The 16,634-nt window shown below is 39.3% G+C and overlaps 1 protein-coding gene across 1 annotated transcript; it reads right to left on the minus strand.

The window, feature by feature from the left end:
* Nucleotides 1-4,322: 4,322 nt before the first annotated feature.
* On the minus strand, nucleotides 4,323-15,838 carry wfs1a (Wolfram syndrome 1a (wolframin)). Its single transcript, XM_084715446.1, has 12 exons — nucleotides 15,699-15,838; nucleotides 13,838-14,440; nucleotides 11,197-11,276; nucleotides 9,515-9,659; nucleotides 9,247-9,420; nucleotides 8,850-8,927; nucleotides 8,631-8,770; nucleotides 8,312-8,449; nucleotides 7,629-7,874; nucleotides 7,048-7,326; nucleotides 6,229-6,392; nucleotides 4,323-6,066 (listed from the first exon to the last, which is right to left on the minus strand). The coding sequence occupies exons 2-12, from the start codon at nucleotides 14,433-14,435 to the stop codon at nucleotides 4,896-4,898; spliced, it is 3,213 nt and encodes a 1,070-aa protein (XP_084571572.1). The 5' UTR covers nucleotides 14,436-14,440; nucleotides 15,699-15,838; the 3' UTR covers nucleotides 4,323-4,895.
* Nucleotides 15,839-16,634: the final 796 nt, after the last annotated feature.

Here is a 16,634-nt window from a genome sequence, read left to right on the forward strand (position 1 = left end):
TGTGTGTATCCAATTGGAACTCATGTGCACACACTTTGACTCTCACAAACAGTCAATAAAAGCTATTCTAAGGCAAATTATATCACTGTTACTGGTGATGTAATGTAAAAGAAAAGATCACCCAGTCTAAAATACATCCCTCATTTCCCATCAAGCTTGCAGGACTAGTTTGTTAAGTTTGCAGTTTGATGAGATTGACTGTTTGTGTGTAAGTTTTTATATTACAAAAAACAAATATTACTTTTTGTAAGTGTTTGTTTTGGCTCAGAAAATGGTGGTTTATGCCGGTTTATGATTTTAACCATCTCCACAACCACCTGGCAACCCCAAAAAATTATCTAGTAACCCTGTTGGGGATCCCAACCCGCAGGTTGAGAACCACTGTGTTAAATTACTGAAAACAAGAGCGACAGTGTGTTAATGCTGAGCTCTGTCACATATGCTCACATTGAGGCTGATTGGTGATTAACTCTAATGTAGACAAAAGTTAATTTATGTTAAGTGTTATGCTAATTTAAAATGAACAGTGTTCATTTTATAATGCATAAGCACAATTAAAAGACAGTATCTTACAATCAAAAATATGATGGAATTTAAGCACATAAATGAGATTCAGCCGATTCAGCCAATCAAAGTAAGTTTGTGTCCAGTGTATTTGAAGGTCTGAGGATATCATCAGTGCAATAGCTCATTATGTACATTGCTGGAATGTCTTTAACATTAAAACAATAACATGTCATGTGAATTTATCATATCACAGATTCTAAATGTCATTATACCGTATACCTCACAGTGCCACATGCTACTCTGGGGTGCGACCCTGAAAGCCCGGGATGTACAGCAGTAAGGTGACGTCTGTGTCGGACTGACTCGGTCAAGATTTGATTGTTTACAATGAAGTGCTTTGTTTTCAAGTGACCTTGGCCTAGTGATCACTGTAAGTGGTCTACATGTGAATGGCAGCAGGTCGCCACCTTGGAATAATAAGGTTCTATCTCCATTCTGAGCAGTTTTGAGACACTGAGCTCCAGAGTTTGTCCTTTCCAAACAGCAAAAATGGTACATGGAACAAGTTTCCTTCATACATGAAAATAACAAACATCCTACATGTGTTCTAAATGTGCAAATCAAAAGCCTCTCAGATTTGTAAATGGTATTTTCTGGAACAGCTGCAGATAGAACCCTCTAATCCTAAAAACTCGCTGTCTACTTGAAATTATTAGGTTCTATATTGCAAAAAATGAAAACTTCATGTTTCTCAAAGATATTTTTTGGTTGTTCTTTTAAAAACTCAGCTGTTGAATTAACATTTTAGCTGTAAAGTTAAACATTCTCATGATGACACCAGAAAATACAGGGCAAGTTCAGTTTTTTTAAACATATTAAAATCTTGCTGAGGAATTTATTTTCATTGTCAGCTACCACGCTAGCCTGAAAATGCTAGCTTCTAAATGTTATTCTGGCAGGCAGTGATTGCTAATATTAAGGGACAACCACTACACAACTTTAAAAAACAAATCACAATAATGTTAATAAGTTGTCACAAATAAAGAATATTCGAATAACAAATGACCATTTGACAAAATTGTCAGATAGAACCTTATAATTCCAAGTGTACAAGGTGGAGAAATGGAGGTGGGAAGTATCAAGTTCTTGTGAACTTTTTCACCAAAATCTGACTCAACAACAGTTTCACTGTGTAAACTTTAAACCCCAAGAAAAGAAAAAAAAAAGTTCCACTTGTCTGCTGTCTTCTCCCTTTTTGGTTTCAAAATCACTGTTCAGACATTCACCTCGCAGCCTGTGAGCTACTACTATTTTTTGGTCGTCACTGTCCGCCAGTGTTGTTGAATGCAGACACGATCTTGCACTGATTGGTTTAACAAGGTGTACAAAACACAGCAAAATCCACAAGACAGTGGTTTACATAGTGACAGGCCACCTTAAGCATTATGTAAGTCCCTGGGCTCAGTCCTCCCATGGTGAGCTGTAGTTTAGAGCAGGTCAGTTGTAATCGCATCATAACCACCATCACCACCTAACAACCAGTGAGAGGATTTGTGTTCAGGAGCACAGCAGCAGCAGCAGCATGTTGCCATTACTCAAAGCTACTAGCGTGTATATCTATCATACTTTAAAAAAAAAAAGAGACAAATCTAACAATACAAAAAACATAACTCAAATGAGGTGAATGAAAGGAATGTGCATTAATAAAATAATGTGAAATCGGACAGAAAAAGAGTGTTGTGTGGATCCTTTTATGTCTGCGTGTCTGTGTTTAATAGGAAACCACAGTGGGTTTTGTTTGAAAGTCAGGCACTTTAATAGTAATTGCACGCTCCCATAAACTCATCACTAAATAAAGAAGGCACTCAGATTCACAGTATACATGATTCCCTTTCACAGGTAAGTAGAGGTTACAATTTAGAGTTCACATTTAAAGCTTTTCATGCAGTGCAAACATTATATGATGCTGATCACCCAGCGAAATGTCACCGTCCTGTGAAATTCATGTATCTCAAAAGAAAAACTGACCATTTTTCAGATAATCAGATTTCACAAATTGCTTTTCAGATTGTTTATTTCCGTAACTCATCTAGAAACATTTAATACTTAAGTTTAGCAGAAAAAAAAACAAAACTCACCAAATTGGAGAGATACAGGGTTTTTACTGGAAAGTGACAAAAAAAAAGTTAGAAATGTTGATGTATATATTGTAATCACAAATGTGACTAAATTATCAACATAAAGGTCATGTAAATGCATGTGCTGTGAAGTAAAACAAATCATTTCAAATATTCTCGCTACTGACAGTATTTCTACGGAATGAACACTGTTCAATGTTTTGTTGGTAAATCTACAGTTAACATCAAAAATACATTTTTAATGCATTCATTTAGTTTGCATTTTGCTCGTTTCCCAGAGGAACATGCAGATTGTAAGGACAAGTGATATTTCTAGTCACATTTTTCTAAAATCATGGTTGGAGGGAATCTCTCCCAGTTAGTTAAATTAAATCACTGCATGGTGTTGGGCAAACACCATAAATAGTAGCCAACGATCCAACGGTAGCAATGACATGTTTGGCACTTGGGTGTGTGAGTGTGTAATGCAAACCATGAAACTGAGACTACAGCTTCTTTGTAGCTCAAGGCACAGGATAATCTGATTATTAATTAAAAATGAGAGTAAGACAAGAATGTTATAAGACCACAAAGCAAGAAAATGATGGCCAACAGAGCCAGAAATATACATGTTCTGCTACACAACCTATGCAATGACCACCAATAAATAAACAGATAAATGTACATTTAAAAATACACTAATGTATACACACACAAACTTATGCAAATACTGTACATGCAAACATATTTCCTATACATGTAAGAAATTCCTTAATACAAAAACAGCAGCAACAGTACTCTATTAAAGATAAATGACATGTGATAAAAGTTTTATTTTTAACAAATGTGCAGTATCTCCAGGCATTAAGAAGTAGTCAGCACCCAACATTAGCTTCCCTGCATGTAATCTTGCACCATCAAATTACAGGCTTTTTTGAAAGCAATACCCTGGATACAAGTAGAAGAATGTTTTAAAGGGACAGTTCACCCTGAAATTAAAAATAGAAATATTTCCTCTGGCCTGTAGTGTTATTTATCCATCTAGATTGTTTTTTGTGAGTTTTGGCTGTAGAGATGTCTGCCTTCTCTTGATTATAATGGAAGTAAATCACACTCAGCTTGCGGTGCTGAAACCGCCACAAAAATACATTTTAAAAACCCCAAAGTAATGTCTCTTTCGAGAAATTTTGACCCAATTAGTCATAATAATCCACAAACCTTGTTGTTAGGTGCTTCATGTTGGAACTACTTTGTTTTTTTGAAACTGCTCACATCAACTGTCCCTTTAATGCAAACAGGGTTTGAAATTCAAAGTGACTGAAGCCAAATTTGGCATCTGACCATTCTTGAACGACTTTAGAGGTAAATGAACTGAAACAGTTAAGTCTTTGTGTAAACTCATGCACAAACAGGAAGTAGTAAAAGTATAGTAATAAGTCCAGCGTGTAAGATTTACATGCATTTAGTGGCAGAATATGGCAAAATGGAATATAATAATTGTAAGTATGTTTTCAGTAGTGTATAATCACCTGAAAATAAGAATTGTTGTGTTTTTGTTATCTTGGAGAAAGATTAAAATCATTCCACACTGGTACTCACTGACAAATAGTTTACTTGTTTACTGTGGGCAAAAAACAGACATGAATGCATTTCAGCTCCAAGCCATCATCAGCGTCAGAGAGCTTGAGAGCTCAAGTTAGCTATTTATCAGTGAGTGATGGTAGCTTGTATGCTTTTGATCCTCATTTTGACCGTGCACCCAACATATTTGTCAAGCTTTGGAGTTGTGTCCACTGTTACTTTTTACCTTTGAATGAGCCATTTATATCTAACAGGGCGCAGGTCCTCTTCCATGGACGCTGCCATGTTGCACTGCCATGTTTCCACAGTGGCCCAGAATGGATGAATCAAACACTGACTCTAGATACAGCTTTTTGTGTTTTGTGTTAGTTTTGCTGCCACCATAGATTCTCTACACACTTGGAAGGGGAGGGTGGGATGACATGTTTGCAATCTGCAAGCTCGCTGCCGCATGCAGCTAAATCGTACACACTGGTCCTTTAAAGCGTTTTCTAGGTATTATCACGTTGTTGAAATTTCAACACAGAAACATGAGCTGTAGATCCATGTTAGATCAACTTGTAAACAATACTACAGGTTACATTTGTAACATGATTACATCAGAAGAAAAAGACAGCATGGCTTCCTGAAGAGATTCAAGTCAGTCCTTACAACTTCAGCTTCTTCTTTACTGTCTTGCTGTCTATCTTTTCAGGCTGTGATTTTTGCTGACAGGAAGGGAGAGAAGAAAAAATCAAATGCGAACTTCAGGGCTTTCATTGTGGTGCGTCTCCAGTCTCTTTCTATCTTCACCTGCCGGCCTCCAGTCAGAAGCGAGGGCACACAGTCCAGACAGTGGATAGCCTTCAACTCGAAGGCCGGAGCTCTGGCTCCTAGACGGCCCTCCAGCTTGGTACTGAACTCCACCATGTTTCCAGGGTTTAGGTTCAGCAGAACTTGTCTGAACTCATGGCTGGCCATCAGGAGTATATCTCTGGCTGGATCCTCCGCGATTCCTTCCCGGATCATCCCTACTGTCACCTCAAAGCGGTAGCTGTCAAAACGCTTGATATGGCAGGTGTGTTTGGCCAGAGCCTTGATCTGACACAACTCTTCTTCTTCTTGCATTTGGAGCAGTATTGGCAGTGGAGTGGCAGATGAAGCAGAACTGGCAGCCAAATTGGCAGCTGTCACGTTCTTTGGTTCACATTTGGGATACCTCTCTCCATACAGACATCTCAGCCAATCTCCCATGAACACTGGCAACAAGTTGATGACTGACTGTGCCCCGTTATCTGTCTCAGCCACACGGACATGCTTGAAACGGCCAGTCCAGGTGACTCTGTGCCCATGAAGGTGGCTGCAGAAGATCTGTGTTTGGGCCACACCTTTAGTTTCCCAGGCAGGCGGCCCACACACCTGGCTGTATTGGCTCCATGTCAGGGTGGAGTTGTACACCTTCTGTCCCTCTGCATGGTACACATAGATGGAAAAGAACAGGATCACCATGGAGATGCAAAGTAAAATGAGTTTGACCGGCCCGCGCTGGGTCAGCGAGCGGAAGACATCCAGGATAGACATGCTGAACCGTGTCCAGAGCCGCAGGGTGACAGGGATCGCGCAAACCACCAGGGTCACAATCATCTTCGTCAGTTCCAACTCAAGGAACCACTTGAAGAGTTGGATGAAGAGCATGGCTGCGAGGCCAAAAGCCAGAAGAGGCAGGGCGAACAGGAAGAGAAAGTAGGCCACACAGGTGCGGATCAGACCCACAGCAGAGGAATTCTGGAGGAGAACCACCGAGAACTCACACCACATGAAGCACACCAGGTAAGGAACCAGGAAGCAGTAAGTCCCCCTGAAACCACGCATCCTGGCCATACTGGAGGTGAAAAGAGACAGAAAGAAGAGGAAAGAAAATTAATCATTTTGAGGGCATAGATTTATCAATTCACAATAAATGTTGAGAGAGATTTTAAAGCCTGCTGACACAATCAAATGTATGAACTGGTGTTTAACAAAGACATCTGATGCTCCTGCTCACCTGAAGAACAGATAGAAGAGGTAAACATACAGTAGGCAGGGCAGACTGAGCTTCAGCACCACCGACTCCCCCAGTGGCAGTGTGGCAAAAGTGCGTCCCAGTAAACGAAGCACTGTCATGTGCTCTGGTAAGAACTGGGTCAGGCAACACAGAGATGATGCTACCTGGATTTAAAAAACACAAGTACACACAGTTTGAGAGAACTGCTTTATTAAAATTCAAGACTGAGATTAAATTAGGACTGAGCGATATAGCTGAAAAATGCATCTTGTTAGAGTGTTTTATTTCAGTTGATATAAATAATAATTAAACATTTCTATTGACCTATTTTTAATAAAGACCAGAAAAATGTTAATTTAACCTCTTTATTTTGAATTTAACCACTGCACTTTGAATTTAATCATTTTATTTATGAAGACACACATGTAATAGACTCGATAGACTTGAAAAAAACTGCCATACTGTCAGCTTTCTTGTCCTTTTGAGAATTTCTTTCATGGTGGTTTGCATTTAATGCATGTAAGAGAACGTACTGAACATTTTATTAAACATTTTTATCATTACTATTGATGAAGAGTCTATTGTTGATACATATCACAATCATTTTCTTGGCCAGGTTAAATAACATTAAAATGAGAATTCCTGTTTTTGCATATCAAATACAAATCGTATATTCAAGATTTTACTAAACCTTTGGCTTACCAAAACAAGATTTAAGTAAGCCTTTGGCTTACTAACATCTTACTAAGCTTACTAAAACAAGCCTGCAAAACTGTGATTCTGATCATACTGTTCCAGCAGTGTTGTGTGCCCCCTGACCTCTATAATCATTGCTCGACTTGCATATGTTGCAGCTGTGGGGCTGAGGCTCTTGTAGCTGACAGCAGTGAAGAAGATGGCCACAGTGGAGAGTTCAGAACAGGGGATCCAGCCCTTGTCAGCTACAGGGAAGGAGAAAATGATGAAGAAAACAGACAGGATAAAATAGAGGTACGGTTCTAGGTTATTCCAGCCAAAGTTGGTCTCTGCCTGCTCCACATCCAGGCCAGGTTCAAAACGTGTAAGAAGAGATGTCAGGGCCCTGAAGTTCTCCCAGGTCTGAAAGAAAGAGGGGGAGGGAAGAAAGAGAAAATTGCTGAGAGTTTAAAATAAAATGGATTTTAAATTTTCCAATACAGTGTGTGCAGCATTGAACATCAGCTGTGTTGAGCTTCATGACAGTAACTACTGTGAGTTTCCCACTGACAAAGTTTATGAAAAGAGAGGAAGACAATGGATGAACATGTTGGAAGTTTTCCATCATGTTCTTCCACTTCAGTAAAGTGAAAACCTTAAACCAAATGCACACACATCAACATCTTGTAACAACAGGGATTTCCAAAATTGCCATCTGCCCTCACCTTGCTGCTCTGGAAAACACGCAATGTGCAGATGATCATTGAGATGAAAGATAGGTAGAAGACAAGTAAAGGGATGACAAAAGCAAACAAGTCAACGGTCAGGTTGCTGACAATGAAGAAGAAAATAAGTGCGTTGACGTGTTGCGTTGGGATGACTGTGCTCAGCCACTGGACTCCGGCCCGCGATGCCCAGTCGACCAGGTGTTCTTTCATCTCAACAATGGCGTGCAGTGGGTACTGCAGTATCTGAAGTGAAGAGAGACAGATATAAAGAGATGCTGGAGAAATTAACAAGCAAAACCAGGAAAAAGAATTAAGACTGGCTTGCACCAACAAAGACCAGCTAATTTACTCTAAGACCAGTCCTAATCAGAGTTTAGCAAAACTAAATCAAGCAGTTGCACAATTAAAAACTAATCTCTGTTTAGTAAATTCAAGTTCAAACTGTTTGCGCGCATGAAGTGCATGCTGCTCATCTGGTAGGAGGAAAAATCAACCGTTTTTAGGGTTTCTACCAACTGTAGCTCTAAAGTTAAGCCACGATTTAAGTTGGGTTAAAAATGCATCCTTGTTGGTATGACCCATCTTAAAAATGTAATGAATGCACCAGATTAAAAACCTCCAAAAAATAGAAACATGACATACAATAATTGTAATACTAGATAATGGATTGATTAAGATACCATTAAGCGTGATTTCATGTCCATGGCTTTTTTTAAGGCCCCATTCTGTTTAGAGGCCAGCATCATCCCACCTCGGCCAAAACCCCAGCAACTTCTGTGGGACTTCTTGTATCCTGATGGGACCAGCTCAGCCTTGTGCTTTCAAACAGAATCACACACACACACACACACACACACACACACACACACACACACACACACACACACACACACACACACACATACACACACATGTCTTAATAGTTCAAATCAAAAATGGAATGACATCTGTGTCCTTATGATGACAGATAAGTTCTGTTGTTGCTGACTGGGTCATTACCTCCTCATCCCTGTTACGATGTGCAGGGCTTTCAGTCTTGGATGTGACCTGGCTGTCATTTTGAGGTGTAGAGGGGACAATACCTTGTGCGTACTTTTTAGTCATCTCAACAAAACCATCCAGGTCCACCATCTGCGTGGCTGAGAGGACACAAAGCAGGCAATTACATAAGGAGACACATTATCTCTGTTTCTGTCTGTCTCTTGTCTGGATACTTACACTCATTGCTGACCATGCTTTCCAACACTTTCTGAGTCTGGCCTGAAGTTGGGGCAGGAATCCTGCTTGCAGTGCCACCTAATGGTGAGGAATGACCACAACACTGTGAGTGAGTTACAAAGATTACCCCCAGAGGTCTGGTGTAATGTGATATTCTTCACCATAGCAGCTGCAAATACTGAAATCACAAAGGGGAATATATTTGACAGCAGCAGCTATCATATAACATCATGCTCCAGCATCCTGGGCAGTCTGTAGTACATCAGGCAGGATTGTTGTCACAATTTAAAAAACTACTTGATATGGTGTTGTTGGTGTCTATCCACAGATCCACATATTTGTCATTGTGTGTGTGTGTGTGTGTGTGTGTGTGTGTGTGTGTGTGTGTGTACAGTACCCTGAACTGCATTGACCTGGCCGACATTTTCCAGCATCTCAGCCACAGCCACCTTCTTCTTCCTCTCTGGGTTGAGTTTCCAGTACATCATCATGGCTGCTTTACGTACTGCCAGCTCAAACCTACTCTCTGTCGACAATTTGCGCACATCAGCCTCATTCTCTGGAGTGATTCCTAGCAGAGGATGGCGGACAAGGGAAAAGTTAAGGAACTACAAAACCAAATACACAAACATACACATGCATGCACTGAATTCGGTGATATAAACCTTTTCTCTGGATCCAACAGCGCTGCAGCATTCTTGCTGCACCTTTTCTTCCCTGTTTAGCAGCTTTAATCAGCCAATTAACAGCCAGATGATTATTTTGCTCTGTGTCCTTCTCTTCAGCAAGAACCATGTAGTGCTGACCCAGCTGAAACACAGAGGAATGGAAATTCATTCAGCTTGGTGGCCTTGAACAACTAACTACTAAATACAACGGGACATAAAGTTTGTCTTAAAGTTGAATGCACTGTATTAGCTGCAGATATTTAGAAAACAATATAAACTAGTTTGTGGAATAATAAAAATAAGCACTAAATTCCTTCACATTATTACATGAATTACTGCCTTAACTTTACCCTACAACATTGTAGATTTACTTATTTAGTTTATTACTTCATAAATAGTGTTGATAAATTTACTGTGATCTTGACCAGTATACTATTACAATCTGTTACATGCTATAAATCATTGTATATGTTTACTTACATCTATCAGTGTTTAAGTCTTTGTAATGGGTGTAAAATTATAATTAATATAATACTAAATAATATAAATTATGAGAACCTTAATGAGATTGTCCATTTGATTGGAAAAAAAAAGTTTTATTTTGACTGACAGGTTGATTTACCATAAAAGGACATAAATAAAATCCACCTATGTAGTTAGTTTTAATTTGATTTACTTTAATTTACTTAAAAGTTCAACAGTACTTTGTATTTGCAATGTCCCTGTCAAAATATAAAATTTTATTGGGACTATTTTTTTGGTAGAAAGTAGTTCCAAACAAAACAGTTCACAGTAAAGTTCAGGGAACCCACTGACGACAGATGACTCCACAACCCATAATTCCCTGTTCCTCTAGCCGTCAGTGTCTCCATGGGGTAACAGAGGTCCCAGTGGTATATCAAGTAACTGTTTGCTAATCTTAACTTTCATTTCATAACTCTGCTCTCTCACAGTTATCATCAAATGGGTCTATTTGTAGAAGGATGAGATTTGCCTTCATTTGAAACGGCTCAGCCTTAATATATTCCTGTCTGTGTCTGTTACATATAACAACCATATGATCTCATGAACCTGCTTTACTAGCATGCATTTCAACTTGACAGAGGATCTATGGTAAATACTACTAATACTGTAAATAAAAGCAGCTACACTCATACAGAAACAATAAACACTAATTCCTCTCCACATGCGTACTTTATATCTAACCACAGTACTGATGTGATCAGCTGTTTTGACATTTTAACGCAGCGCTGGTGGTTATTTAGGTGCTTCGTATGTGCGTATACATGACCTATAGCTTGGGAAAGTTCAAGTCACATAACCAACCACTTAGGAATTTAGCCTTTCAGAGCTGGAGAGTCTTAAATGCACGTCTGGGATCATCTTTCACCTCTTACCCCCCATTTTCTTCTGCTAGTACCTTGTTTTAACATTTTGTTGGTAAAGAAAAAGTGAATATTTCATTATTATGTGTATTAAATTAGTGCAGTGCTGCAATAGTCTGTAATAGTGTTCATAATGATTTGTATGCGTGACAATATCTTGGTGTATCATATTGAAAGTCTGGGATCATCTTCCAAGCAGCCAAAAATAGACACATGCTCACAACCAGACCGAGTCAACCAGCAGGACTGACAACAATGCCAAGTGCCAGTCTGTGTGCATGTGCTTTCACTCACCCGGGTCTGAGCCCTGGCATCACCGGCTTCGGCCTTCTCTTTCATCTCCTCCACGGACAACTCCTCCTCTGATTCTTCATCTGGAGGAGGACCAGATGTCTTAAATACACACATATCTGTCTTGATCGATCAAAAACTCCTCTCTAAATCAATGCATCACATGATACACTTGCTTCTTAAGTTGTACTGCAGTATAACCTAATTGAAGACGTGGTGTCAATGTGCTGATTTTTACACGTGTTCACAGCTAGCGGTGAACAAATCCCGCCTGACATATATCTCGTAACATGAGAATAACAAGAAGTTAGAGGTGGAGTGGATGTGAGAGTGTGTGCATTTTTACACACCTCTTTGATTTGTCTATCTATGCAAATATCCTAAGACCCAAGAACTCTTGCGTATGGTTTCATTACTGTTACTGTCTCCCCAGTGTCCTTTAAGCAAAGGAGTCAAGCTTCTTCGCCACACAGCAAAACCTCTTGCTGGTGCAACTATTTGTTTCACTTGTTGCAGCTCTGAAATATCATTTAAAAATATATAGAAAATAATCAATGATGGGTATTTCAGTATTTCAATAATTATAAAACATAATTAATCAGTTCATATATGCTGACAAAAGAGCTTTAGGATGTTCAGATTCAACAGAACAAAGAGATTAACAAGGCTAGCATCTCTGTGAGACTGTCCTTAGGCACAGCACTGCTTTGAGCTGAATGCTAATGTCAGCATATGCACACAAAGACGATGCTAAAATGCAGCTTGACAGGTATAATATTTCCCATGTTTACCATATTAATTTAGCATGTTAGCATGCTAACATTTGCTCATTAGCACTAAACATAAAGTATGGCTAAGACTGATGGGAATGACAATAGTTTTGCAGGTATTTGGTGATGAATCAAAGTAGACTACTGGACAAATAAAAATTTGCCAGCTGCGACAATGCAGGTGTTATAGTTTTCACCTTGTGGGTTTGTGTGTGTCATCATGGCAAAATTTGGTCCTGCAGACACCTACTGTAACAGGGACTACCCCTGAAGCAATATTGAGTACTTTGGCAATTGTTTACAGTCACAATACTTGACGTGTGTAGCTGAGATCAAAATAATGGCCAAATTCAAAGATGGGTCTGGTTCAAGCAAGGGTGCCACCCACCGGCAGCAGGAAGTTAGAGGAACTGTCCTCTTACAAATTGCTTCTGGCAGGTTAACCAGATCCACCTCATGGTCAGCAAGGTCTTAAGCATTTTTGATTAATTTGCCAGGTAACTGTGAACAGATTTTGTTAACGCGATAATGTCACAACAAGCGTCACAAGATGCAGTCATAAAACTTTATAGGTGTGTAGCTGAGATCAAAACAAAGGTCGAGTTTTAGAATTGGTGTGGTCTGGTTAATGAATACTGAGTATTCGTGTAATAATGGTGACAGGTGTTGCAGCTGGTGTGATCCTATCACAAGATGGTCTCTACTGATTGATGATGATGGACAATTAAAAGTTGGGTCACCAAAGTGCATCCTGACGGAAACATGAATGTGTGCAACAAAGTTCAGAGGATAAAATCTACTCAAAACCACAAATGTGAATCTCATGGTGGCATGAGATGAAAAGTGAATCACCAGAGTCATTAGGACTCATTGTCTGTGGACCATGAATATCTGTAGAAGAAATTATGACAATCTGTTTCATAGTTGTGGAGAGCTTACAATTTGGACTGAAGTGGTGACTGACTGACCATCGGATCAATGTTGACATCCCTGGAGTCTTGCTGCTAACATGAGTAAAAAGCTTCACTAAGGTATGTGTTGCATGCATGGCAAAGGGGAAGGCAAGTTGCTGCAAAACTGTTTGTCTGCATGTTTGCTTCTCTTAACCTACCTGTCAGACATGGTAATGTAGCCTCTTCTTCTCTATGGAATTTCTTAAGCAATATCAGTAATTAAACAACTAGGGATTTAAATTTCAAATGTTAAATTTAATTGAACCAATTGATAATTAAAAAAATACCATTTTTATTCAGCTGTATTTAACTATTCATTAATTATTATCTATTTCTACTTTTATTTTTTATACTTCATGCAGAGATACAGCCCAAGCTGATTTAAAAAACAAAAGCTTTATGTCAGGAAAAACAAAATTAGCTAAAGTAATTCCCTATTCTGGCTAAGAGGCATGTTTATTCAGGGGCAGAGTTACTCTGCTACACATGGAAAGACATTCCAAAACATAGAGCAAGGCTTATCGCCTCTTACACAGCAATGGGCCCGTGGTTGGAGAATTCAGCTGTGTCATTTAATACCAAACTCAAAACTAAGGACCATCTTGTGATGGGATCACACCAGCTGTGACGCCCTTCAACATGTTAATGTTTCAGTGCATAAGTACTCAATAGTCTAGTCACATCTGTAAAGTTTTGTGACTGCATCTTGCATGTTGTGATGCTATCGTGTTGACGAAAAAATATGTCCACAGGCAGACAGGCATCTACTAAGATATTAAAAACTGCCTCTGTAGTGGCTCCTGTTACAGCATATTACTCTAGGACCACATTTTGCCATGATGACACACACACACACAGAATCACAAGGTGAAAACAATATCAGCCACACGCTGTCAAGGCTGGCAATAAATGCATTCTTACCATCCTCCTCTTCATTGGCTTCCTCCTCGGCTTTCCTGAGTCTTTCCTGCATTATCACCCGCTTGGCCAAGGAAACGAAGGTACGTTTGGGGGTGGTGGAAGAAGTTGCAGGAGCCATTGCAGAAGATGCAGTGGAGGAAGAGGAAGAGGAATCGGTTTGAGTATTACAGGCCACATTAGTTGGCGTAGAGGAGGGAGATGAGAGCTTGGAAAAGGATGAAATTTTGGGGATTTGAGCAGTGGAGCAATTTGGAGATGTAACAAGAGGTGCTGGAGAGGAGGGTTTAGTGGAAACAGTTTTAGATGTGGGTTTGGTGGACACAGCAGGAGACTTTGATCCATCCAGAGGAGGTGGAGGATCCATCGGTTTAGAGGCGGTGTGAATGGATGGATGAGAGGATTTCGATAATTTCGTAAGTTCTAGAGCGTTTTCTGTGGAGGATGGAGAGTTGTCGGGGCGAGAGGGAGCAGCAGGGAGGTTATTGGAGACGACTGAAGGAGGAATCTGTATGGGGGAGGGAAGAGAGGCTCCATCCTGTACAGGGCATGACCCCCGGGTGTTGACAGCAGTTTGGGCTGTTGAGAAATCCTTCTCCATATTACCTGCAATAAAAAGGATGCAAGTAATTAATCGTGTAACTAAGGACAACCAACATACACTGCAGCAAAATAATCGAGGTCATGTCTAATAGTGGTTCATCAGCGAAGAAGACACAGCTGGGCGGTGGACTGTTGGCCAGAACTGACACAGAAACTGGAGGACCCCTTTCCTCTGGTTATATTTTACACCTAAAATATGACACCTTCACTTTGAAAGAAGAAGGTGTTTTTGACAAGACAACACACATGCAGTAAAACCCTATGCTACTCAGTTTGAGTCAACACTGAAAAAAGGAAGAGGATAAAACATTTGTAGGATATCCACTGCAGTAAAAACGCAGTTCAACAAACCAGGGCCCACTGATATTGGACTTTTGGGGCCAATGCCAAGGAGTAAGAAAATTATATAATAAAAGATATATATTGTGCAATATGGCAGTGATCCCTTGACTGTGGTTATCCAACGTTTGTGACAGATATGTAAGATATGTAATGGAGGCAGGATATTTTACAGTTTAGCAATAAACTTTATTGTCCAAAATTATATCAGGGTACTGAAATCGAAAACTTTTACTGGTACTTTTCCTTAAAAAAATGGAATGTATGTACTGCAGTTTTAAGTACTTGTACTATGCCTATTATGCCTGTTTTACCTAATACCTTTGACTTCACTATCTGACAGCTGTAGTTAAGTTACTTTTCAGGCAAGTATTTTACATATAAAAACATGATCAATTTAAATAATATGATACATTCTCATGAAATAAAGCATGTAACTTATTAAGTAGCTGAAATGAGCTCTGCTTTGACAACATTATAATGCCACTTACATAAATGCAGTAATAATAATATTTATATCATTTATATAAAATGCATTCTGTGTAACACACAGAGTGGGGTCATTTTGCATAGGGAGTACTTTTACTTTAGATATTTTGAGTAAATTTTGCTGCCAAAGTAAGATTTTGAACTTTTGGTACTAATGGAGCATTTCACACTGTAGTCGGCCTATAACTTTTTTTTTTTTTTTGAGTACAGAATCTCAGTACTTCATGCGCCACTGTCTAATTTTTAAAACTTGCAAAACACAGAGGGTAAATTCTGCGCTTCTGTTTGTAGTTCATTTCATTTTGCGCACAGCCACAGAACATGCAGACACTGAACGTTCGAGTATACGTGAACTCTCTGAACTTCATACCAAATAAATTCTCAACACTAAACCTGCGCTAAGCCAGCACTAAGTTCAACAAAATAAAGGAACCTTATTTGGTGGTTAGATGAGTCGATGTCTTCAGGATAAAAAAAAAAACTGTCCTCCTGAATTTAAAAGTTGTGTCTGCAGTCCATGCTGAGCTCCACGTACTCCACACAGCTCTGCGAAACCAGAGACGCACACCGACTGTGTCCAAACTCTCATGTGTCTGGTCTATAACAACACCACTACTTTATGGCCAGCCCTCTGGAAATAGACTCGTCCCTGATAGGAGGAAATAAATGTCCATCAAATGGGAAACTTATCCGATTGGTTCTTAGATTACTTCGTTTTCTTATTTCAATAACATGTTTCTCTTCTGTTTTCAAAAAAATCTCCATTAATATAATACACGTTTATACTGGGTGGCTTATATCCAATAAGGCTGCTTGTGCTGTTATTTCAACTGAATGGTCGCACCATTTAAGTAGATTATGAGGTTCCAGGTCAAAAGCTACTATATGTAGGCCTGCTCTTAATCGAGTCTGACTCTCCCATATGGCACCAGTCAGCAACAAGACTGGGATGTGGTAGGACGCAATAATAAAATAGCTAACACTTGATAATAATTGATATAATTGGTAACAAGTGTTTCCTCTACTATCTCATATCGATATGAGAAAAAGGACTGTAAGGACGAGTTATGTATATTGCTTGTCATTAAAGGTTATAAGATCATCCTCTAATAAGTGTTAATTCACAGCTACTTCATACATGAGATTATATGATAATATGAACATGTTTTTGCATCTGACCACCAGTTTGATTTAAAAAACTTAATGGAGTTCAGCAGCTTTGGTGGTATATACATTAACATGAGTAACTGTGTGACTAGAGACATTTACTCAACTACTGTACTGCACAGTTTGAATGTACTTGTTCAAATGTACTTTACTTGAGTATTTCCCATATTTTTTGCTGCTTTATACTTACTCCACTACAATT

Source organism: Lutjanus erythropterus, chromosome 3, assembly GCF_056507025.1.
Source record: "Lutjanus erythropterus isolate fLutEry1 chromosome 3, fLutEry1.hap2, whole genome shotgun sequence".
NCBI lineage: Eukaryota > Metazoa > Chordata > Actinopteri > Lutjaniformes > Lutjanidae > Lutjanus > Lutjanus erythropterus.